This window comes from Pelmatolapia mariae, linkage group LG4 (assembly GCF_036321145.2).
Source record: "Pelmatolapia mariae isolate MD_Pm_ZW linkage group LG4, Pm_UMD_F_2, whole genome shotgun sequence".
Taxonomy (NCBI): Eukaryota; Metazoa; Chordata; class Actinopteri; order Cichliformes; family Cichlidae; genus Pelmatolapia; species Pelmatolapia mariae.
Genome location: NC_086230.1, coordinates 29270839 through 29295995, shown reverse-complemented (window position 1 = coordinate 29295995; position 25157 = coordinate 29270839). Strand labels below are relative to the sequence as shown.

The 25157-nt window shown below is 39.8% G+C and overlaps 1 protein-coding gene across 2 annotated transcripts in view; it reads left to right on the top strand.

The window, feature by feature from the left end:
• Positions 1-6597: 6597 nt before the first annotated feature.
• The window catches only part of asic2 (acid-sensing (proton-gated) ion channel 2), a 394348-nt gene continuing 375788 nt past the window's right edge, over positions 6598-25157 (top strand). The window contains exons 1-2 of one of the 2 annotated variants that reach the window (XM_063472341.1): positions 6598-6847; positions 7603-8222. In XM_063472341.1, the coding sequence (XP_063328411.1) occupies positions 7647-8222 (576 nt within the window). In that variant the 5' untranslated portion in view covers positions 6598-6847; positions 7603-7646. Of the gene's footprint in view, positions 6848-7287; positions 7356-7602; positions 8223-25157 lie in introns of those variants that run through there. The other variant, XM_063472342.1, reaches the window with a different exon arrangement.

Below are 25157 nucleotides of genomic sequence, written 5' to 3'. Positions count from 1 at the left end.
TCATCTTACTGTTCAGCTTTTTGCTTTTAAATTGTTACATTGCCATTGTTGAGTATTGATCTAAAACCCTTAAACTCAATTTGAAAACTCAGTCATCACTAAAAATATAAAACCCATTGATTCATTTAAATGTAAATAAGCATATTTGAGTAAGTAAAATTTCATTTAGGGTCTTTAAGATCAGCAGCACAAAGCGCTTCACAACAAAAATGCCAGAAAGTTCTGCAAAGGCACGTTTAAAAAGATGAGGTTTTAGCTGATATTTAAGAGATCAGTCCACAGAGCTCGGGGCTTTGTGGGGGAGAGAGTTGCAGAGTCTGGGCCACTGTTGCAAAACTCTCCTTTAGTTCTCAGGCTTATATGACGCATAGCCAGCAGCCCCTGATTACATGACCTCTGGGATGATCTGGAGATGTATGCATGTAAGAGTTCACTCATGTATGCTGGTGCTTCTCCATGCAGAGCTCTGAAAGTCAAAATCAGAATCTTAAAGTGAAATCTGAAGTTAATGGGGAGCCAGAGCAACTGAATTGGTAACAGTGTGACATGTGAGTACTAAGACTTTACCTTCGCAGTGGTATTCTCAACAACCTGCATACTGTTACTGCAAGGCAGTTTGTACACTGTACTGTGTGTTTATGCTACCCATTCAAAGAACTAAAGCTGCCAGGCTACTTTTTGAGAACCAGTCCACTGTACGTGGGTTTAATAGGACCGAATCTGTGGGTTGCAAATTTGTGAATCTGGCACACTAGCCTTTTCTACAGCCACCATTAGTGCTTTCAACTTCCCAGCAATGATGTGGCACTTTCCCAGGGTCAGTTTTTTGGTACTACCAATGTTTTGTAGTGAAAATGCACAAATCTGCTTTTAAATTAAGCACTGGTAAAGGGATGTGAGGGCCTTGTGTATTTCGAGTGGTTTCTTTGTAGAACTAACCAAGTGGGCTTAACGAAGAGAAACTTAACTGTTTTTGTCATTTAAATCTACAAGGAATTAAATTGTGGTCAACTCTCATAAGTACAATTATTAATTTACATTAAGGAAACATTCAGTTTTTTCAGACAACAATAGATGCAAGGAGACAGCACATATAGTGTATAGAGCAGGAGCGGCTGTGTGGCTTCGACATTAGTTTTGAGCAGGGCAAAACTCAGCATAAGATCAGTGGAATAAGTAACATAACAGACTGGACTAAAGCAAGGCACATCAGGTTGTCCTCAGCTAGTGAACTCTAGCGATGGTGACAGCACAGAGAGTAGGTGCAAAAAGGAAAATGGCACCATAGTGAAATGCAAGGTCTGCTACTACAGCAGATGAATCACGAGCTATCCATGCGAATCCGTGAGAAAACAGGCGTATGGACACATAATGTGGAGGTGTAAAAGACTGAATATGTCTGTCCTTTAACGTTATATGCTAAGACCTCCAAAGGAGTACAGTCTGATTTTTTTTTTTTTTTTTTTTTTTTTTTTTAAAAAGAGCGAACAAATGCTGGCATTGAAATAGTTGACCTGCCATCATAATCTAGGCTCAAGCTTGCTGAAAAGGGATTTTAGATTAGCCTTACTTTATCCTTTAAGGTTTATGATCTTTTCTCATTTTGGTCCAGCTTCTATAGACATTGTGATCACACAAATGGATTTTGAAAAATCACATGTACTACTCGAAGAATCACAGATGGGTTTAGTCCATCTGACGTGATCTGTGATCCTCTGAAAGTGTACCCGGCAAATCTCTGGTATAATAAAACTACATGTGACGTATTCAGCCAGTTTCCCAGACATTGATTACCCCTGTAGACTAGAGACTTCTTTAAGAAGGTTTTTTTCCTCCTTACCATAAATCTGAGGGACACGATACCTATGGCAAAAGACTGAAGGGACTATAATTCCTAATATTTCTTTGTAGCAGAAGTAGCTTTTTCTTCTTCTTGTAGAGACCGGTCTGGTTAAACATAATGGATGCCTGTCTATGAATAGGTCCTTGCTGTGGTTAACTTAGTTTCCTTTTTTCCCCTGTGAAATTGTAGCTTCTCCGAAAGCACTTAAAATGAACCAATCCAGGGATGTAAATGCTCTTCTTGCATATTCAGGGATAAGTCGTCACAAGTGAAAAGCAATCCAAGACAAAATAAATAAATAAATAAATACGTGTTGAGGTCCACTGCAGTAGCTCCATATATATTGCATATGATATAAAGTATCTGCACAGATAGCAGCAAGGATTGCATTAAACTGCCTCCTTGGCAGGTCCTAGTGGACGTCATTAACCCAGTTCATGTGCTTATGAGAACAAACAAGCATCCAACACCCAGTTAAGAGCCTTGATGATAAAACTCCCGATTGGAGGGGAACTTAATTTGACCAGAACAAGGCTCTTTGAAACTGTCGGTCTTTCTGTGTATGTGCAGGAGGGGCTGCTCTTTTTCTAATCTGCACATCTACCAATTAAGATCTTCACAAACGGGGAACAGGGAGGGGGATTTATGGTTTGAGCCAGACTGCCGCTATTGCTCAGATACTGGAATAATTTGCCCTTCTACTTCAATCGCCTCTCGCCAGAGGTAATAATCAGCTGTGCCCAGTCTTGCCAAGTCTGGTACTTACTTACTGTACACATCCTAATTATCTCCTGGTAAGAGCTTATTATTTTTCATAATCCATTAAGATAGTCAGAAAGTGTAATTACTCTTTCAGTCTCATCATTCATAGAGTACACGAACTGCCTAGTGACCCAAAAAATTAAAAAAAGATTTTTCTTTTTTAATAAAGGATTTCTGTCTGTGGTTTGCTCTGGTTTGGTATCCCAGCAGAAAAGAACATTTTCTCATGTCTGATGTAAAGCAGTGTTAACTCTGTGAGAAAATCTGGAAAAATCCCACTGTCTTTTTTTTTTAAATATCATTTTCCATCTTTCATGCCGCACGATATTTGAAATGTTGGGAAAATAGCCCATGAGTATCCTGTTCACTACTGTTATAGAGGTCCTCAAATAAAGGCCATTAGATTGAAGACAAATAATAATAATAACAAAAAACTTGGGTTATTTACTCCAATAATAAGTTCAGTCAAACAGACACATGGAGCATAGGGAACCACTGATTTGATAATAAGAATCATATGTGTTTTATGGTGATAGACATTATGAAAATAGCAAAAAATCTTATGCATGTGTAGTGTAGTTTAAAATACTTGATAAATCAATGACAAGAAAGCAGCTGCACCAAGACTAATTTTTGCCCTTTCCATTTATTTATCACTCATATGCAGGTGCATCTTTTCCCTGGCACTTCTAAATGTGTGACTGATCATCGGCTGTCGGTGTTAATCCAAGTCAAGTAGCATATTATGCCTTTCCCCAATGACAGAAAAAAAAATAATAAACAGACTCATTTCAGAATGTTGCACTAAGCTTTTTAGCATTAATGCCATGCAAATTAAAAAAAGAGCAATATATGGCAATGCTAACAATTCTCCTGCCTTCACTAATCCTGTGCATGGAAAGTTGGCTGGATGGATAAAGGAAGATAAGATTGCTAACACATAAAGCCTTATTTTCAACCCTGGAGACTGTTTAATCCCTGTAAAACCATGCTCATTACCTCAGTGAAAAAAGGGGAGATTTGCTTAATTAAGTTGTTAAGAAACCAGCAAACCCTGCAGCTGTCTGAGACCACAGCAAATTTCATTTCGGAGAAAGACTGTGTGATCGACTGACAGTGTGTGTGGGTGTAGGCTTTGAGTGCGCTTCGGAGTGTGTGCTTGACAGAAAGATAACACTAAAATAACCTAATCTTTCAACTTCTGTGGGATTAGGATTTTTGTGTTGTTGCTAATTGCTGAAATAAGTGTGAAAGGGCAAAGTGATGCATAGGTACAGGACAATATCAAACATGTTTTCTTAAATGGCAAATAAAAAGTAGAAAGAGTAAAAAAAACATTGTGTTGTGACTTTCTTTGTAGATCAAATAACTGCTGGAGATCCAAACCCACTTCGTGCCTTAGGCACAACTTTAATTTTTATATTAGATAGTGCTTGGTTATACAATAAGCTACTGACTTATTATATCCCTGTGAAGTAGTAGGTAAACAAGCAACCATTCTCCAAAATTTTCCTCTGGTTTGGTTAAACAAAGAAATAAAAGATATTACATTGTTTGTCCTTACAGGAGCTAGGTTGGTTTTGTTGGTTTAATAGGTTATATATACATGTTTTTTTTTAAAGTAGTCATCAACTTATTTTGTTGTGAAATCCGGGCAGAAGTAGTTAATTTCCGGTCGCCATCTTTGTTTTAAAGGTGAAAGTGTACAGTCGGTCCAGAAGACAACACAAGCTGTTGAGCTGGTCTGTATTCTTGAATATTCTGGTTAGAAAAATAAATATAATCTTAATATTAGAATATTCTCTATATCCTATAAACAAACAGAATGGAGCCCTGGCTAAAATGATGAACTTATTTAAAACAGTACGAAGGGGGGGAGGAGTTAAAACCTCACCTGTTGTATGAGCTGAGATTAGCCACGGGTTAGCCAATGCACCAAATTTTCAATAGGGTATTAATGTTTTGAGAAATGTTCAACTGAAATAAAAGTGTAATACATTTAATAAAAATGTATCATTTGTTAAACAGGTTGAACCGGATGTGCAACAGCATATCAATCAACCTGTTGATGTGCCTTAGAAAACAAGCGTACAGGTAGGAAGTTAGGCTAATTATAATGGCAGGAGTTTAAAAATGCATGAATTATCATTAGTAACTTCACATAGTTAAAAATGTTTGGCACTTGATGTACCTGTGATTAAATATCAAACCGTATCTTTAGAAATAGTGAAGAGGTTTGTGCTCCAGGCACCGACACATAGTTTTATGAGTGGCTGTTTCATTTGGGCTGCTCATTACTTTTTAATCACTTGATTAGGGGTATGCTGTAATTGCCCGGTAATTTTAGAAAATGAGCTTCTCAGCTGACAGCATGTTGGGATTTCACCAAGAGGGATCCTAAAGTTTTAAAGTTTGTCACTGACTTCACCTAAATCACTCCTTAGTTCTCATTCTATACTATTCTGGAATTGTCAAATCAAGTATCAGCTGTGTCTGTTTGTTGGTGTTTATTAGTGAGTGTGAGTTTGATGAGATGGAGGTTGTCTAGTATACATTTTTCTTTATTGTTATGTGTGCATATTTTAAGAAACTTGAAGTGCTTGGGAGCTGGCATACAGTCACGAGGACCAGAATAAGGACTAAAAGAATAAGAGTATTAGTGTACTGTCAGATTCAGCAGGTGTAATGCATCCAGTGTCAGTTGCTCTGTGTGTTATGTTGATGACCCAGATAATCATTATTCATAATTACAGCTAATCTTTTCAATAACATGGTAAATGTAACCTGTTTGTGCAACATGGCCTACTGTGTAATTCAGCCTGCCAACCTGTCAGAACCCTGATAACCTCTGATTAACATGTTAGGTAAAATTGTAACAATATTTTCCATTTCTTTCTTCTTGTAGTTTTAACATATTTTTATTTGAATTTGATTTAGTGATGTAAAAGCTTCCCTGGTGCAAAAGACTGCTTTTGTGTTTATTGAAGTCTAAGTTTCTGACCTAAGGAGTAATCAGTTTATTGTGGATTTAAGTTAAAAACAAATATTAGCTCATGTATTAGCGGTTCCAATTGAATAAAATGTGTCAAACTGATATATTTTCCTCTCCAGCTATCCAATTTCTTATTCAGTTGGAGGTGAAATTCGTATATATTTTTAGGGCTCATTCTGACAACCTGTTTCCAGTCAGTCCAAATACACACACAGGCGTTCTCGTTCCTCTTTTACCACCTTTAACACCCTCACACCCTCGTGTTATTCTCTCCTCACCACTTTGCTGCTCCTGTCTCCTTATGTTGCCTCACAAAACTCGCTGTTTTCTTGCTCTCGCTTCATTCTGAGAAAGATCAGACTCCTTATGAATTACAGGCTTGTGATTTAAATGTTGCATTCCACACGGCAAACACACTCTGTGTGCTTGTTATTCCCTTTACATCCGTGTCTCCCTCTTCCTCATGTGACGTTGCACGTCTAAATTACTTTCCTCTGTGTGACATTGCTGTGCAGCCTGTGTGACCACGCTTGCTCGTTTGCTCTTTTTTTAGTTTTCCAATTTTATTTTTGTCCTTATCCCTCCCCTCAACCTACATCTCCCAGCCTTTACTCCTCCGTCTCTACTTCTGCTTCACTTCCCATGACATACCCCCCCCCCCCATCCCCGGCCAAGCAGCCACCACAGTTTTCCCGTCTACTATCTTCCTCCCTGACAGCCTCCTATTTTGCATTCATCCATCACTCATTTTGAGGTTGGTGCCATATGAAAATATGAAGGGCTCAGAGACAAATGCGAGCAAAGGTGGCAGTGTTTGTAGGAGGAGGAGGAGGAAAGCTATTCAATAAGAGACTTTGCTCTTGAGAGAGCAAGGGAGGAGAGTGTTGTCTTCCCTCCTCTCTCCCTCCTCCTCCCTCACGCTCTCTCTCTCTCTCCACTCTCTCTCTCTGTACAAGCGTGTATTGGTGTGTGCGCCTTCCGTCTCTCCCGGCTCCGCTGTTGTTCGCCGCCACCACAGATGAGCTGGGAAGAGGAGGGAAAGCGGATGTATCTGGCCACAGGAAAGCAGGAGTTTGGATCGGCATACGAGACTAAGCAGCGGCTCTGATCATCAACGACTCTCCCCCTCTCTCTCTTATGCTTTTCTCTGTGTCCCTCTCTCTCTTTCACACGCACACAAACACACACGTGCGCTGTCAGACTCACGCTCGCGCCGGCTGGATGTCTTCTCGCTAGGCTGAACGAGAGAGGTGCTTAGGCTTGTCATTAGTTGAGGGCACGGAAACCATGAGAAGCCTTGTGTGCGTGTGCGCTTGTATGTGTGTGGCAGCTCGCATGCACACTCATGCATAAGAGAGTTACCGCGTGAGTGAGAGAGTGTGTATGTGTGTGTTTTTGAATGGAGATGAGTCGGGACATTAAATACACAGAGGCAGCTTTCTCTGGCTTTCGGCTTAAGTGACTTTCACCTCTTGCTCCGGGTGTCACAGAGGACTTACTTCTGGTGTTTTTGTCTGAAATCAAGCAGTCACAGAGGGCAGCTGAGGAAGAAAGAGAGCAGGGCAGTTTGGGATTTGTCTAGAGTGTGTGTTGAGTGGATGTTTGTATGTGTGTGTTGGGTGTAGTAGGAGCCACAGGCAGTCTGGCAGCCACACTAACTCTGAGCTCAAGGGAGTGATTGAGAATGGAGGTGGAGAGGAGAGGGATGCCCTGAGGGAGCATCTTTCTCCTCTGCTTCTTACTCTTTATAGTAGTTATGTGGGTTGTGGAGATCTTTGTCTTCCTGTATCTATTTCCTTACCTTTTTCAGTTGTTTCTTCTTTTTTATCCGTTGTATTTGCATGCTCTGTGTCAGCGCTTGCTGCAGACCTCTGTTCCAGTTTTCTAAAAAATTCTTTTCATTTTTGTCTTTTAGCCTATTTCCCTGCATCTTATCAGTGCAGTCGATATGATTTTAGACTATGAATCTAAGCCTTTTACTGAAGTTCCATCTCTGTTTGTGCAGGTGTGAGTTTACGGGTGCTCCCTGGCTGAGGAGGTGGAGAGCTGATGATGGATCTGAAGGAGAACTGTGGCAGTCAGGGGAGCCAGGAAAGCTCCAGCCTGCGTCCCACCTCCTGGCAGGCCTTCGTCCACACCAGCACGCTGCATGGCCTTCGCTTTATCTTCCCTTATGGTCAGCCCAGTGCACGCCGCTTGCTTTGGGCTGTGGCTCTGCTGGCCTGCCTGGGATTGTTAGCCCTGGAAAGTACAGAGCGTTTGGCCTATTTCCTCTCCTACCCTCACGTGACCAGCGTGGATGCTGTGGTGTCAAGCAGCCTGGTTTTCCCTGCTGTGACCATTTGTAACCTCAATGTGTATCGCTTCAGCCGTCTCACACGCAACGACCTGTACCACGCCGGAGAGCTGCTAGCCCTGCTCGATGTGCACCTGGCTATCCCCCAGCCACACCTGGCGGAGCCTGATGTGCTTGCGTTCCTACAGGAAAAGGCAAACTTCACGGCCTACAGGCCCAAAGCGTTCAGCATGAAGGAGTTCATTGAGAGGGTTGGCCATGACCTGGAAGAGATGATGCTCTACTGCAGATACCAAGGTGAAGACTGCAGTCCCAGCGACTTCAAAACCGTGAGTATACTCTCTACGTGTTGTATTCTAAATGTCAGCTCTTTTGGGCTGAGCTGGGATCGGACCCTCTCTGCAGTCTCCTAGCCATCAGGTGGCTCTGTTTCTGTGGTGTTCAGGTTACGCGTAGAAGGTTTCCAGTGAAGAAAAAATGTAAAATGACTTGGTGGCTGATGGTTGTGCTTTCCCTCCCATGGTGCAAGACTGAGAGCATCCTGGCTGTTTCTTTTCTGAGTTACTATGTTTGGCTGCACAGGTTGGAGTTTAAGCTTTGTTGAAAATATATTCTTTTCTGTTGCTTTGTTGTTGTCCTCAGCCTTCACACAATAGCATCACCTCGCTGGCAAATACAAAATATACTTCAGTGACAAGTCTAAAGTATTTTAGTCACTGAAGCAGAGGAACAGATTTGTCTTGGGCCATAGCGAATAATAAATTCCGTCATATCCGATTGGCACTTTCTTTACTTCTGCACTCAAGTATTTTTGTTCTCTGAAATCCAGTAACACCAAGTACCAAATAAATAACACCACTAAATCACTCTGTTGGCTTATCTCAGAGTGGAACGTCACAGCTAAAACATACCATTATTTTAATCTTTTCAGGTGTAGGACCCCTTTGTCTGTTCTGTGTTTCTAATGTGCTTGTACAACTTGAGGGCATTGATCAGAGCAAAGTGGAGGTGTGTTGTGTCTGGTTGCATGAATAAAAAGGAAATTGGCTTTTTGGCCTCTGTGTTTGTGATATTTTACTTTTTGGCAGTCAGAGTGAGCAAGTTGTGCAGTAAATTTGGTTTTAACACATAAAGACAGCATTCGCAACACCCATCTGTTGCATACTTGGATTTTGCAATTAGATCTATTACTGATTCTGTTAACAGTGCAGTGGATGCAGTGTGTGAATGTTACTAAAGAGAACAGTGCAGTGTTTTTTTTTCTTTCTGTAGACATACAGGATATAAATGGCACTTTCTTCATTGAGAATTCTTCAACACAATTGTTAAAGACTTTATAGCTATGAAAATCATGGATTTTGTTGCTTGTCCCAAGACAGTGAGTTGTATCCCAGAGTTATTTCAAGGTTTAATTAAGTCTTGCATATGTAATATTTTACAGAGCAATTTAAATGCATCCTGTGCAGTATCGGAGATTTGTATGTTTTATTTATTCTGCTGCTTATCTGTTGGCAGACTTTTGAGTTATACAATTCATCATACTGAACACAGAATCTGCATTAGTTTTAATGGTGTTGCATTATCATTACCTGGTAAGCTAAAGATTTTTCAACATCAATCTGCTCGCCATTATTATGTGACTGCAGCAATGTAACTATGACAATAATGGAAGTTTAATGGATTTTGATTGTGTTTTTGAACATGAATCCAGGTTTAAATCAACTTAATATTATGAGTCACTGATCACATTCTCTTGATTGGCTTCATTCACTCAAACAGGCGCCTTGAAACCATCTTGTAGTTGTGCTGCTGCTGGGGGAATTCCCATGATGCACTGAGTATTTCTTCTCCAGTCCCCTCTTTTTCACTCCCTATGCACAAGTTATGCTCTCCTTTTCTCTTTCTCCCCTCCCATAGCCTGGTTCTTTTCCTGTTAAACAAGGGTGCATTTTTTTCCACTGTTGCCAGGTACTACTTACAGGGCCTGATTGTTGGGGTATCTTCTCTAATATTGTAGGGTCTCTACCTTCCAATATAAAGAGTCCTGAGGCAGCTGTTAGTGCTAAATAAATAAAATTGAATAAAACTATTCAGCTGTTAATGTTCAAATTTACAAGATTTGTAAAACATTTGTTGGTGCTGTCATCGACACAGTCTCTTTAATGGCCTAGTTTTCTTCAAGGGACACATTGGTCTGATGTACTGCTTCTACTTTAATAGTATTACAAACTTCAGTTTAGCCTCATGTTGGACTAGGTAAAGACACTGGTGGCGCCAGTCCGGCAGCCTCGCCTCTGTCAGTGCGCCCCAGGGTGGCTGTGGCTACAATGTAGCTTGCCATCACCAGTGTGTGAATGTGTGTGTAAATGGGTGGATGACAGGTTGTGTAAAGCGCTTTGGGGTCCTTAGGGACTAGAAAGCGCTACACAAATACAGGCCAGGCCATTTTGAGAGAAAGCATGAACTTTTTCACCTTTCAGGTTAAATGTAATGACTGTGAACCGTATTAAAATAGAACTGCTATTGGAAAATTACTAAAAATGATGCCAACTTGATGTTATGAATTCTTCAAACTTCAAAAATTCACCAATAGATTATAATCTTGCATAAAACAGATGGAAAGTATTTTAAGTGGTATGAAAAAATCCACAGTGCTGATTAAAGAAAGCTTTGCTGTGTGTGTGTGTGTGTGTGTGTGTGTGTGTGTGTGTGTGTGTGTGTGTGTGTGTGTGTGTGTGTGTGTAAAATCAAATGTATGAAGTTAATAAGCTTAAGCATGCAAAACTCTGTGAATCTTTTTGAATTGTATCTACTGGTCCATCTTTTCATCATAGAGCAGTAATAAAATGATGCATGGGGTTATTTAGGAAGTTGCCCAACAGCTTGAATTTCTATTAAAGATGCTGCTGATATAGCTCTGTATTAATGAGATGTTTTGTTTTTTGTGCCTGCCCCAAACCTGATCAGTGATGCGTGTACAATGCATGCAACAGCTTGTTGAAGCTGCTACTGGGATTTGATCTTCTTTGAAGAGCTCTTAATTTTGTGAAGTGGACTCACAGAACACATCAACAGCATTACCGAACCTCTGATGTGTGTAATCCGAGCTGTTAAAGCTCCTCGCTCTGTGACACTTATTTTAGGATTGATATCATCGTGCTTTATCCTCGATGCAGACGTTAATTGGAAAAACAACAATGGTAGATCACACTTTGGGAGTAGTGATTTTCTGTTCATGCCTTCATATGGATACTTCCCTGGAAGCTCTGATCCATATTGCACTAAGCTGCAGCAAAGCTGCTGGTGAGCAATTCTCTGCTTAAATCTGCCAGGAGAACATTTGATTTTCATAATTTCATTGTGTTGAATCTTCAGGGAGTTAATTCAGAGCTGGCTTGGCTATGTCTGTTCCTTTCCATGCAGCTCAGTGAGTCAGTGTAACTTCCCTTTAGTAACCGTCTTGCATATTGTGTGACGCGTCTTTGACCTAAAGCCGGGTTCAAAGATAATCGTGTTGACAGAGCGGCTACTAGAAGGCACTGTCATCCTCTTTGCCCTCTGCCTGTTGCTGCTTCTGAGCTCCTCCTGAATTCTCCCCACTGCTCTCTGTCGACTTGCACTGTCTCTCCCTCTCTCTGTCACTGCAGCGACACACCTTCATATCTCCGGCGCCTTCTGAGTAAAAAAGAAAAAACAGTAGGACCCCCAAAATAGAAAAATGCATGCATGAATGGACTCAAACACATGGATCCAGACAAACTCATACACAAACGCACCAAAATATACATATACATGAATGAGTATACACACACTGAGGCACAGCATTACCATGACACTCCAGGGACCCGAGTCAGCGCTTGAGTGACACTGTGATGAATGACCGTGGGGAGGATTGTGGGGACACGAGAGTCAGTGTGATGTGACTGATGGAACTGGAACACAGTGCTGCACAAAAGGGAAACAGCAACAGTGTGCACATTTCCACGTATATGCATGTATTATGTGTTGCCTTCGTTTTTTTTTTTTTTAGCATTTTTAAAATGCGCAGACTGCTCGTCCTGTTAATTTCTGTTTATACATGAGTGCCTCTGCAACCTACTTGATGTGATTCTTTCTAAATAAGCACTTTGGTGTGCTCGTTTTTCAAGGATGGCAGAAAAGCAGGGCGCATTTCAAGCCAAATTCAGCATCCTCGCTTCCAAAGCCAGTGAACAAAACAAAAGCCTGCCTTTTTTTCTCCCCCCCACTTGATTCTTTCAACGCAGCGTCTGCAAGGATGCTGAGTGGTCGTAGTGCTTCTCCATCCTAGTTATCAAGTTGTGACTGTGAATCTGTGAGAAAGTTGTGATGCTCAGTGTGGAAAAGAAATTCAGAGCCAAGGCTCAGTCTATACCTACCTGGCTAATACTGGGAATAATTTTATGCTTTTTCAACTTCTATCACTTGCATTGTCCCATAAAGATATGATTATATCACCCTTTCCAAAAAAAAGAAAAAGAAAAAGTAAAACTAATAGAGGGTTATTGATGTTCTGTACTGGAAAAATATTGCAGCGCATAAATGTAGGTTTCTCAGATAGTCTAGAAACAGTGACATAAGTAGTTTGTGCCTGAGGGATCTTTGTATTAATGAAAATGGATAATAGATGTGATTTTGTTTGGGGAGAAAAACCCTCATAGTGTTGGAGATGGCTGTATCGATGATATCATTTTTAACTTTCCATTGCTTTAATTCCTGTGTTCTTTCAGTTTTCATGCTGCTTTCAATTTCAGTTTTTTGTTGTGCTGCTTTTAATTCCATTATTTTATGCAGTGTAACAACTTTGTTAAGTGCTTGCTGACTCTAGCTTGTAAATAGCACTTAATATATAATTTTTTGGCTTAGCTTTGCAGTGCTGATTCGATACCTGTCTGTCAAGTATTTTAGAAATGTGGTCAATTTATTTTAGACATCTAATATTTTTACTCAGAGCCAAGTACTATATTGAATTAGTGTTATTATACTTATTAATGTTATTATTTTAATGGTTGTCCCGCTTTGCCTGAAACAAAGTCCACCTTTTCCAATTGTAACCCTAACCCTAATAGACACCCCCTCACTCCCTAAGGCTTGTCATTCTGGAAGAATCCAGTTAATATCATACCTACACTTTATAATGAAACTTTAACCTTCGGGGAAAAGGAGCAGATGCCAAATGTCTTTAATTTAATGAGCATGACTATCATTTAGGGACTCTTCTATTAACCAAATTGATCATGCAGTGAAAATTGTAAGAAACTGTGTGCCTAATAACTTCAGCTCAGTCTTTTCCTGGCATAAATTGTACTTATCTATTCATATTAAGCCCATTGCCCATCCTTAAAATTTTGCTGGTGTAGGTGTAAGCCTATCATGTGTTATGTGTTTGTGTATTAATCAATTTGCCTGTGCCTGTGTTTGTTTTGCTGGGTGTGATTACAGCCATGATTAAATGCTGATTGATCACACTGACAAGACACATCAGTGTCTGCCAGAGTGAATCAGCTCATTGGGCCTCTCCTGCATTCCCTGCATGCTTCAGTAATATATATAAATACCCCTGTAGTAGGACTATCCTGGGATGACCCTATCACACTCTCAGGCTTAATGTGAAACCTGATAGCAGCCAGACCCAGAGGTCTGTATCAAACAGATACTAATTAGCTACTCATCCATTCCTCTGACCGGAACCTTGTTGGAGCAGCACTGTCAATGTAATGGTGCTGGCTGTTTACAACAACAGCAGTTAGTCATTACATGCAACCTGTGGCCTTAGCACTTCACGGGCTAATTATTGCATGGCTAGATTTGCCTCGCTTTCACCAGTAGAGCAGGAGTAGCTTACTGTCAGTCACCAATGTGTCGGGGGATTATGTGCTTTCTAATCTGTCCTCCCCCTTCTCCTCCTCCTCTGGCCACTCCATCTCACTAACAGCATTTTATCACTTTTGCATTCATTTCTCAACATTTGAAAGCCCAGTGCGTCACATTAGGTTTTAGTGGATGTACTGTATTAATCACTAATGTGGTATTACCGTGGCATTTTACATTCCCTGCAGGCATGATATCTCAGTCTCTTTAAAGGGCATGGAAAGCACCACAGCCACCCACAAGCCTGCCTTTCTAAAACACCCTGGAGAGGCATGCAACCTGTGCTGTTTAACCAACTTTGAAGAAGTTGGAGTGTAGCCACAGACAGACAGCTTAGTGTGTGGATAGTGCTTATGTAGTAGACAGTGCAGCTGTCTGCAGTGGTGTATTATAGTAGGCTGATGATGGAGTGTGTGTAAAAGGAGTAATTTTCCCCGAAGGGGTTTTCTACTAAAAATAATTGCCTTGGTAATTAATGTAATGGTTAATTTATTTGTGTCAAAACAAAGTTTTTCTTTTTTTCCCCGACTAAAATAATGCAGGAGATGTTGGGTGTAACAGTGAAAGTGAAGTGCTTCGTTTCTACAGCTTTAATCACGAGGAGCATACCCGTTCCAGCTTTGTTCTGAGCTAAATATACCAAGAAGTATAAAGGAAGTCTTCTTGGGTAAATTGTTAATTTAACAGAGTGAATACATCAGTGAACATTGTGGCCTTTATCACATTAAGACATGGAGTACACTGCCCCAAAGCAGCTTGTTTTTTTATATAGTAATGATAAAGGATACTAGATTTAATGAATAATTGTTTATCTTTTTGTATGTGATTTTGGCTTAGTGTGATGAGAGGCATGTTACAGCCTAAATTACAACCTATAACTGTGTTATCAGGCTACCTTAACCATATTACACATAAAAAACACTTTAAATTATGATATGGGCATCAGAAGCATTGCTTTCCATAGTAGTCTAAACACTGGGAGCCATCCTGGAACTTTGCTTCAAAGAAATCAAACTGGAGTTTAAATCAGAAATCACCGAACTGAAAAAAGTAGAGGCCCAAATTTGAAATTTATTTTTTTAATGGTTTATTATTCCTTGTTTTAGAATATTTTGTTTGGTTTCTGAAAATCACTGAAACCCACTGAAAGTCTTCTTTTCAAATAAGCTGCTCTCATTGATGACAGACTACTTAATTCTGTAAGTGCGAATCTATTGACACGAGGTATAAGTAGCATTATTAGAGTGCAATGGTAGTAGTCTATCTAGTGAGTTAGGTGGAGTGATGCTCAGTTGACACATTTGTTTACTTCTGGGAAGCACATCACTAGCTGCTAGCATTTTCTCCAAGGATAACTGTCATAGGCTGGTTTTGCTCGATAGTATTTTTTATTTTTTTTGCCTCAAGTGAAACAAGTTAGTGATTTCCACATTTATTGGCAAGTGTAGTCTTCCATATTTTGCAAGGTGTTTTCATGGAGCCTGTTGAAGTAGCTCTGTTTTTAAGTACTAAACTGCCTCCGCATGCCTGAGATTGCCTCATTCACCACTCACGTGTGGTGTTGGTATATCATAGATATTGCGATATGACACATAATTTATACCAGTGGACAGTATGATATGGCCTGATGTGTCTTGCTAATGGGAAGTGGAGTGTTTATGAGAATGTGTTCATTAAGACTGGTGAGCTCTTTGTCCTTAGCATGAACAAAATACTGTCCATACTGTTTGCCCCAAAGCTGAATTCAATTATAGGATGTTGACATAATATAGCCTTTCGGATAATAGGTTTTGCCTACATTTAATAAATATTTTCATTTGTCAGTAAGCTGTAAATTTTATATTTTTTCTTAAATAACTGATCTACTGTTTGATCCATAAAAACCAGAAAGCATGGTCATACCTTATCTTATCTTACTTTATCAACATTAAGATGCAAAACAGAATAAAAAGGTGGACGTAGAAAACATTTGACATTTTGCTTAAAAAAAAAAAAAGAAAAACAAATGGCCAGAGAAAGCTGATTATATTTCTGTCAATCAAATAATTGAGTCATAAGATAAAAAATAGCAGCTCTAATTGGTTTAAGCTTCCTTCACTAAAACTGTAGACAGTCCCATTCAGAAAAACTATCTCCATCCTGTCGTCTAGCTCAGGACATCACTAATGGCCAGACTACGTTTTATTCTTGTGACTAAGTTAACCACCCAGCGTTTCTCTGCAGGAAACAGAAAATGAGAGGTTTATGGCAGAGGCATGGAGCTGTGGCAGGGCGGTCCATGAAGTCATGGTTGTAGATGTTGGCTGGCGCTCACACTAGCAAAGAAAGAAGAGAAAGCTGAAAGAGGGGAGAGTGGTATTGCCCATTACCTAAGCAACCTATCTGGGGACCTACTTCATCTTGGCCACGAGAGGAGGACGGGATGATGTGTGTGATTTAATGTACTGCAGGCTATGTTTATATTTTTATGTGTATGGGTTTGTGTTGTCATATGCAATCAGTCCTCATGTGTGTTTGTGTTTGAGTGTGTGAGAGCTCCTTGATGAATTAGCCATCAGTTGCTTCCAGCAGATATTGACTGTTTGTGAAATCAAAGGTCAAGTGGCTAGTTAACTTGAATTCCTTTAGTCTATTTGGCAGCCACAGAGTGAAAATTACATGTTTTCTGAATCAGTACTTAACCTCCCAGAAATACCGTCTCGCATGCTTTATTGATCAGCTTGAGAATTCGTATTATTGTTTACATGTATTGCAGATAGTATAGCCAGCTGGGAGCAGCACCCTGGGACATAAAGACATAAAGCTGTGTGAAAGCCTGAGATTGCAATCATATTTATATGCTTCCTGCAGTTTCAGTGCAGTTTTAGTTTTCAGATGTGTTGAAATCCATGAATTTCAGTGGCCACAACAAATGACTCTAAAAGTCAGAAACCAAAGGTTAGAAAATGTTGACTTTTCTGTCTCAGCCTGCTGTACAGTCACCTTAAATGCTTAGTGTTACACATTTATTTTTAAAATCACTGATGTTTGCATCACTGAAAGGATAAAATAAACATTGGTCACAAACATGGTCATATTCATGCGAATGAATTAAATCATTTTCTGTGGTGACCTGTGTTCTTGAGTAAGACTGTTTTCACTTGTGTACCTAATCTAACATTAATGCATCACACTTCACGACTCCTGAAGTGTGATGCATTAATTAGTCTAGCTAATATAATGGCTACGAGTTGTTTGCTGATTTTATTTGTTTTGTCCATCTTTGAAAACGATGTGATCACTAAGGTATTGGGAAATCCCCCATGCTCTTATTTTGAAAGTTCAGTCACACCTGAACCATTAGCACCAGCACTTCTATGGTCATCATAGCACTCCTATGTTGTGAGACTCATCCTGCAGTTTGATAAACTAACGCCACCGTCTTAGGCTGCAGTGTGTTGCTACCCCCCCGATATTTTCTTAATATCTGTGAGCTAGGGGGTCACTAAAACCAGCACTTGAAGCTGGGTGAGAACTGGTTCAGGTGCGGCGATGCTGTGACCTTAGGCTGCACAACAGAACCAAGAGTATTATCGTAGACTAAAGTTCAAGATGGTGGAGTTCAGGTCTGTTCAAGTGAAAAGAAACTTACTAGCTGTACAGAGACAGCTGACATTAATCCATTATTTATTATCACAAACTGTTTAAGAAAATCCAGGTGAAGCCCTCCTGGAGCTACAGCTTTTAGTCATCAATTTTTATTATTATTTTGTATGTATAATGTATTTTTTGTTTGTTTTCCTCTTAGATGTTGAGATAGTCTGTAGACCAGTTCTGACTCCTGAGCTGTATTTTGCCAATAGGCAAAGTACAGCAATAAATGTGAAAATCCCTTGATAAAACAGCTTTGCATCCCTAAAACTGTTTTGGAAAGCAATCATTTAATATATTACTTTGAAGTTTAATATGTACTTAAGTATGATCAGGTTGTTACATCATCTACAGAGTTAGAAGCTCCTGAATATATTTTTGTTGGTTTCTCAGTTGGCACCTGAAATTTCAGTGCTTTTCAGGGGTAGATCAAAGTAAAAAATGTTCATGTTTCAGTGTTTAACTGGTAATGTGTTTTTTTTACACTTCACATACCGTGTGCAAAAAGTATTGCCAAGCCTTCGAGGGTAATGCACAGAACTGAAATTGAATGCTACAGTCAGGGTATCTGCTGCTACTGGAAAACCTACTTTGGTTTCAATACTCTGATAAAGGAATGCATCGACTGCAATCAAATATTCATGAATTAGTGCTATTAGATTGAATTGGCCATTGGACATTGAACTGCTATAGCTCACTCTGTTAACATTTTTGGTCCTTAGTTATTTGTTTGTGAGGTTGGATGTGATTCATTGTTCAGTTGGTATGTCACTTCTAGGATCAGAGTTGAGAAAGTTTGTTGGTGCAGCAAAGAAAACAAATGAAAACAATGTATAAATGCAAATTTTTGTCACATGTTGTCAAAAGATTAAGTTTCTAACTGTCAAATTTTTACTTAAGGTACTTATAATACAGAGGACTGACTTGCTATCTCTACATCAGTTTGCAAGGTGGCATTTTGAGTGGTTTGCCTAAAGTGATCTCACTGTGGTGAAGAATTAACTTTACAAAGAGACAATTTACAATCTTGTAAAATTATGCTGATTGTTCTATTTTTAGAAAAAGCTATAAAGTATTTGCATTTTAAATAAGAGCTACACTGAGGGATTAAAACACTAAACTAAACATGGGACATGTAATTGATCCATCATCCATCAGCAGTTCTCTGCATGGTCTGTACTGTTTAATTTCCTGCTATGGGAATTTGAGCACGCTTGACAGTCAGCTTTTTTGTTGTGTAAATTCTGATAAAGATGACTACATCAACAATGCCTCTGCAGGCGAGCAGAGCACAGACAGCTGGGTACTTTTTATCAGCATAGTAGCTAAACACGTGATTTCATGATATCTGAAGTGATTACCTTTCATATGTTAGCCTTCTTTGCCTTTCTGTAATCTATCACATAGTGTGAAAGATTACAGAAAGGCAAAGAACTCTAAGCTGAGCATTAGATTTCCAGAACTGACCAGTTGATGGTAAAAAAAATCACAGGTTCTCCTTAAACAGGGTGGCTGGCTCTTTCAGAGTCCTTTTTGTACACCTGTCTCTTTTAATCTCCGTAAGCTACACTGGAGCTCTTTTGATCTCGATGGTCATACGCACGTGAGAGCTGGATGTTCAGGGCCCTGTTTCTGCCAGGATACAGAGACTTTGATGGAAAGCAACCATTGGTTAAACTGATACCTTGATTTGTTGAGTATGGACTATGTAACAACTGCTTGCATATACACCTGCAGTTAACTGTGGTTTAAATATACAAGGTCAGAAAGCATTCTTAATGTATTTTTTTTCAGTCAATTCATAACAACTGCATGTTGTGCAGAAAATATATCAATTACTTGCTTGTGCTTTACACTACAAAGTTTAGAGAGGCAGACGAGGCCTAAGTAAATAAGAGGAATGGTACGAAGGGTTAAATGTGTTAATAACCCCTTCAACAGCTCCATCTGTCAGGATCTGCCTTGTCTTCAGGTATGGGTGCTATTCTCCTAGAAAGGATCTTACATTGGTGTCAGGACAATGTGTGATATTTTTATCAAAATGACACAGGACAGTGTGCAGACAGCATGACTGGAAATCACAGACGGTGGCCCCACAAGGCCAAGGTTGGATTGATTCTCTGTCTGCTTTTGAGTTTGTCTGACTGTAGTCTTCCTTTTCACTATATCTTGGAGTATATCTTTAAGTGAAATATAATTGCAAGCTAAAAACATTTAACATTTGTTATCTAATCTCTGGTCAGTTTACTTCATTATGTTCAATCCTCTGTTTGGATTGCTAGTAAATGTTAGCAATAGATCCAAGTTTTTCCAATAAAGCATCTGGCATACATTGCCTATATAAATGCACTAACAGTATTTTAACATAAAATGCGATGAACCTAGTCTTACAAGAAGTAATGACATAAAAAAACGTTTCTCAAGAATTGGGTGAGACCAAAGAACAGAGCTAAAAGTATGTTAAGCGTAAAGCAACCCTTTGCATTATTCACAGTTAAAGAATCTCACACCTATCTTGTAATACTATTTAGCTGTTTATGTACCTGATGCACTTCCACTTTAGTTAAGCCCCAGTTGCGCAGGCTTAGAGACTTGTCTGTGACCCCTTAGCAACCACTGGTCGCTAGGGAATAGTGTGTATTTCCTGACACCAATCACCTGCCAAATGAAAATTTGAATTCCAGCCACTTTGGTGTAGATGGAGGTCGCAACGACTTTTGGTTGCCAGGTGGTCATCGGCCGGTATCTGTGTGAGTGAGGTTTCAGTTAACTTAAATTTTACATGCTGGCTTTTCTTTGTGTAAAAGGATCATGAAATCATGGAATTCAAAGACCAATATTAAGTAAATATAATCATGCTGCTAATTTAAAACACATTTCTCCAAGCTGTGTTTAATTCTGGTGTGTGACAGCTGTCAAAAAATAGTTTTTGGAGAATTCTCTCTTCCGTTGACTCTGTCTTACTTGCTGTGTTTTGAACTTGTATGACCCTAAAACTTGATTTCTGCTGTTTTTAAAAATTAAAGTTTTGTTCTGCTGAGACTGAGTGAACTCAGTCTCACTTTCAGCTGCCATCACTGCCTCTCTTCTCGATTTGGCAGCAGCGCTGTGTACAAAATAAAATAAAACCTGCATGAAGAACCATTTATTTGCTTGTTGGCATGGTTAAAGTTTGTTTGTGTATGTTGAAAAAGATGAAAGAATGCACTATTTTATTCTGTCCTCTGTCTACTCAGTGCTCCTCAGATCTCCAAGTACACTGTTACAAAGAACAGACCCGATTCACAAACCCTAAGTGATTCTTGCCACTGCATGGGGAGTGACATGGATTGGATGTCTTGGGCAACCTCTTTGCTGATGCTACATTGTTGATCTTTGTATCACTGAAATTCATATTGGATCCTATTTCAATGTCAGTGATAAAAGCTGGTATGCTGCAAATGAAATGTTGAAGGATGGCAAGTTTTTAGGTTTCATGTTGCAGCTGCAAAGATTGTGAATGTCAGCTATATATTGGGGTGTTTTGTTTATATTTGTTTTGTCATGTTTGATTTTTTTTAAAGCAGAGGTTAGCTGGTTTGCGGACCATGCCTGTGTTAGTGTAGATAAGTGCATTTAGTGATGTCTGCTTCTGTGTTAAATGAGAGAACCTGAAATGATCTCACTGATCTTACTGATGTATTAGTTTTTACTTTCTCTGGTGCAATTAGCTTAAAACTACCTTCGAAATGACAAATGGAAGCAAATTAGAGTCGGAATTGTCCAAGATGACTACTTAATAATCAAACAGGAGTACTTGCCTGCCTGTAATACCAGCTTGCTGGCATCTGTGGTTAGGGTAAAAAAGAAAAAAAAGAAAGACCCATGGCTACTATTTGAGGAAATGTGGTAAACAGCACACCAGTATAAAGACACAAGTTGATGGCGCAACCAGCAGATAACATGTCCCCATTTTCTCACTTGGAGGGAAAATGGTATGGGCAGTGATGACACTGAATTTGAAGTACCTGTCTGGGTATTTACTGAACACCATGGTGAAAACCACAAAAGCCTTCGATAAGAGACATCTCAGATGTCTGATATGCTGTCTTGCATAAATCTGAACTTGTGACATTCCACATAATGTAGCATCGTGCTTTTATTGTATTCTGCAGCACTCATAGCATCCTTTGAGAGCTCATTTGAATGAATATTTTACCAGGCATAATCCTTTCTTCCAACTCTGTATCTTAACTAGACATTTTTTTCCTGTGATGAAAGTAAACTTAAAAAAATACATTCCAGTTTTATTTTGTATAAATTACGCATATATTAGCATCATTATCGTACAGGATTGCAAACAAATGCACTGAGTTATTTATCGCACTCTGCTGTTCTCACCTTGTACTTTTTACCTTCTTACCTGTTCAGTCATTCTCAGTCTAATTATATCTAGCTGAATTTGTGTCAGTGCTGCCTTATTTACTTTCTCTCGTCTGCATTCACACTCAGTTCTGCTTTGGCAGTTACTGCCTCACTTTCCCTTCCCATTCATTATTCAAGGAGTGGTTGCTTGGATGTCCACGGATCTGGATCCAAACTTCATCCTGAGATACCTCATGCGGCACCTCATGCGGCGACTTGTAACATTAGTAGCTGTCTCTATCATGTCATGCTGCAACAACACTTCCCATACTGCTTGCAGTGATACCTGCTGGTGTTCCTGACAGGATGAGTGCATCTTTGTGAAGTGAATGTGCCAGCTCATTGTCGGCATCAGCTCTGATACGGGAAGGTCGGTGGTTGTGGCGTTTGGACTTGTTATGAATATGTACTGACAGCAGGCGAGCAGCAGAGGCAGTGTTTGATCTGGGATCTACATGGACATTTACTCAGTGTGAGGACAACTGGCAGGCAGGCAGGTGGGAAAGGAGGAGTAGAGCAGGGTGAGCTCAGCTCGGACATGTGTGTTAATGTTACAGCAGGCTAGGAGAAGACTGCTGACACCAAAAGAGGTGCCGTCTCATGCCTGGCTGACTGCATGAAAAGGGCAGGATGAGAGGGTAGAGAGTTGGGCAAAGTTTTTTTGTGTTTGTTTGACAAACAGGAAAAGAAAAAAGAAGAGACATGATGTTACAACAGGATCCCTACAGCCATTTATTTTCATTATCAATTAAACAATTTATTTACTTGCTCTTCTTAGTATTCAACATAAAGAAAACACTAGTTAACCAGAGTCTAAGATGAATCTGTCCTATATTTAAGAAGCCAGAGGGTGAAAACAGAACCAAACAATTGGTTAGCCACACATTTCAATAGATGTTTAATGGTTAGCTCATGAATTAACTAACCTCTTTGCAATCTCAGAAGACATTGAAAAAGAATGAAGATCTTTTAGGTAATATGGTCTTTATGTTTTAACAGCCAAGACCCCGGTAGGATCAGTAGTAACACTGCTTCAACAGTCCGCTGGCACGAGTGGTGGTGCAGATGGGAAACATGGGTATGTTTTACAATTGCATTGGAATAAAAATTATATTGGTAATAAGAAATGAAAAACACTCAGCCCAACAGTGTATTTTGAACAAAGATGGGCTAAAACAACAGCCCTGCAATAAAATCTTCCTTTTATGAAGGTTATAAAACAGTTTTTCTTGGAACTGCAGTAGAATGATGGTCATTGTTGCTTTGAACTCCACTCTGTTTTGTGTCACATTATACTCTCAGTTTTCACTTTTTTTGTTTGTTTTTTTTACCCCTTCTCTACCAGCGAAGGGAGACTAAATAATGAAATACTGATGCTCTGGTAAGGTAGCAATTGGCTGTTATTTTCTTCTCCAGCCAACACTCTTTGTCCCACCTGCAATTTTCTACCAAATTAGTACTATTACCAGCAGACAATGACGCATGGAACAGTAAACAGGCAAGACTTTTCCACACATCTGTGTACACATGGTCTGTAGGTTATCACATCTGTGAATCATCTAGTGAACTACACCTCTGCTGTTAATGGTAACATGTCAAAAATAACATATCTGACTTTCGAAATGTGTTATTTGGCTGAATAAGGAGGATTTAACATTGAGATGAGAATGTAAAGGAGCTCATGTTAAATAGCGCTGGCACCGGGATTCTTTGTTCTGCTTGTCACTAAAGGTAGTTTTTTGTTATTTAGATTCTATGTATGGTAGTGTATAATGCACAATGAATTTTAGGCTTCTCAGGGGACTCCTCAGTGGTGTTGTGTCAAGAATATGAAGGAACATTACTGTATACACTCACTGTATACACTGTATACTCACTGTATACACCTTTCTGATACTTGTTCTCTCTGTATTTAAAACTCTCTCTGTATTTAAAACTGTCTTCATTTTTCACGTTATAGATTTAAGAAGTTGCTGGAAACATTCCTTTTGGTCCATGTTGATATGATAGCATGACACAGTGGCTGGAGATTTTTCAGTTGCACTTCCAGTTGCATCATTTAGGCAAAACTCCAGCTCCACCATTTCCCAAAAGTGCTCTGTTGGACAGAGATCTGGTGTCTGTGGAGTCCATTTAACACAGTGAACTATCATTGGATGGACATGTTCAACCCCAATACTCACTACCCAACCACCAACAGCTTGAACTGTTTACACAAGGCAGGATAGATCAATGCATTCATGAAGCTGGCATCCAAATGGAGAGTCTCAGTTTCTAGTTTGTAGCTGACAGGAGTGACACCTATTGTAGTTGTCTGCTGCTGTATTCCATATGTTTCAGTGTTCAACATTGTTGTGCATTTAGATATTCTCTTCTGCATTGGTTGTCATGAGCGGTTGTTTGAGTTACCTTTCTATCAGCTTGAGGCTCGAGCAGTCTGGCAATTCTCCACTGTCCTCTGAAATCAAGAAGGCATTTTCTCCGCTGCTCACTGAATATTTTCTCTTTTTCACACCATTCTCTGCAAACCCTAGAGATGGCTGTGTGAGGAAAAACCCAATACATCAGCAGTTTCTGAAATACTTAGACTAACTCATTTTGCATAAACAACCTATGTTCGAACTCACTCAAATCGCCTTTTTTCCCCTCATTCTTTTGCTCATTTGAACTTCAGCACCATGTATTCATGCCTAAATTCATTGTGTTGCTGCCTTGTAATTGGGTAGGTAGATATTTGAGTTGATGAGCAGTTGAACAGGTGTACCTAATGTCTCTGTAGGTTCTCAGTCATCCAGGCCATGGTAGCCTAAGGCAAGGGCAGGGATAGCTCAGTAGGTAAAGTGATCGGAAGGTCGGGGGTTCGAATCCACTGAACGGCTACCCTGAGTTACCCCTGAGCAATGTACCGCCCCTACACACTGCTCCCCGGGCGCCACACTGGTGGCTGCCCACTGCTTCACTGGGTGAATGGGTTAAATGCAGGGGAGTAATTTCCCTACAGGGACTAACACATACATACACACACATTAGCGAGGGGTCCCCAACCTTTTTTGCACCACGGACCGGTTTATGTCCGACAGTATTTTCACGGATCGGCCTTTAAGGTGTCGCAGATAAATACAACAAAATAAAACCAGTTCCAGTACCAAAAAAGATTTATTCATAACACGCGGGAAAAGACCCAGGGAAACAGAGTTAACAATAAAGTTAATGATTTTTTTTTTTATCAAAAAAAAAGAAAAAAAGATTAAAAACCCTGAAAACCAGATATTTCACACCCGAGCCTCAACTTTTGTGGCCTGGTACCAAACGACCGTGGTCTGGGGGATGGGGACCACTAG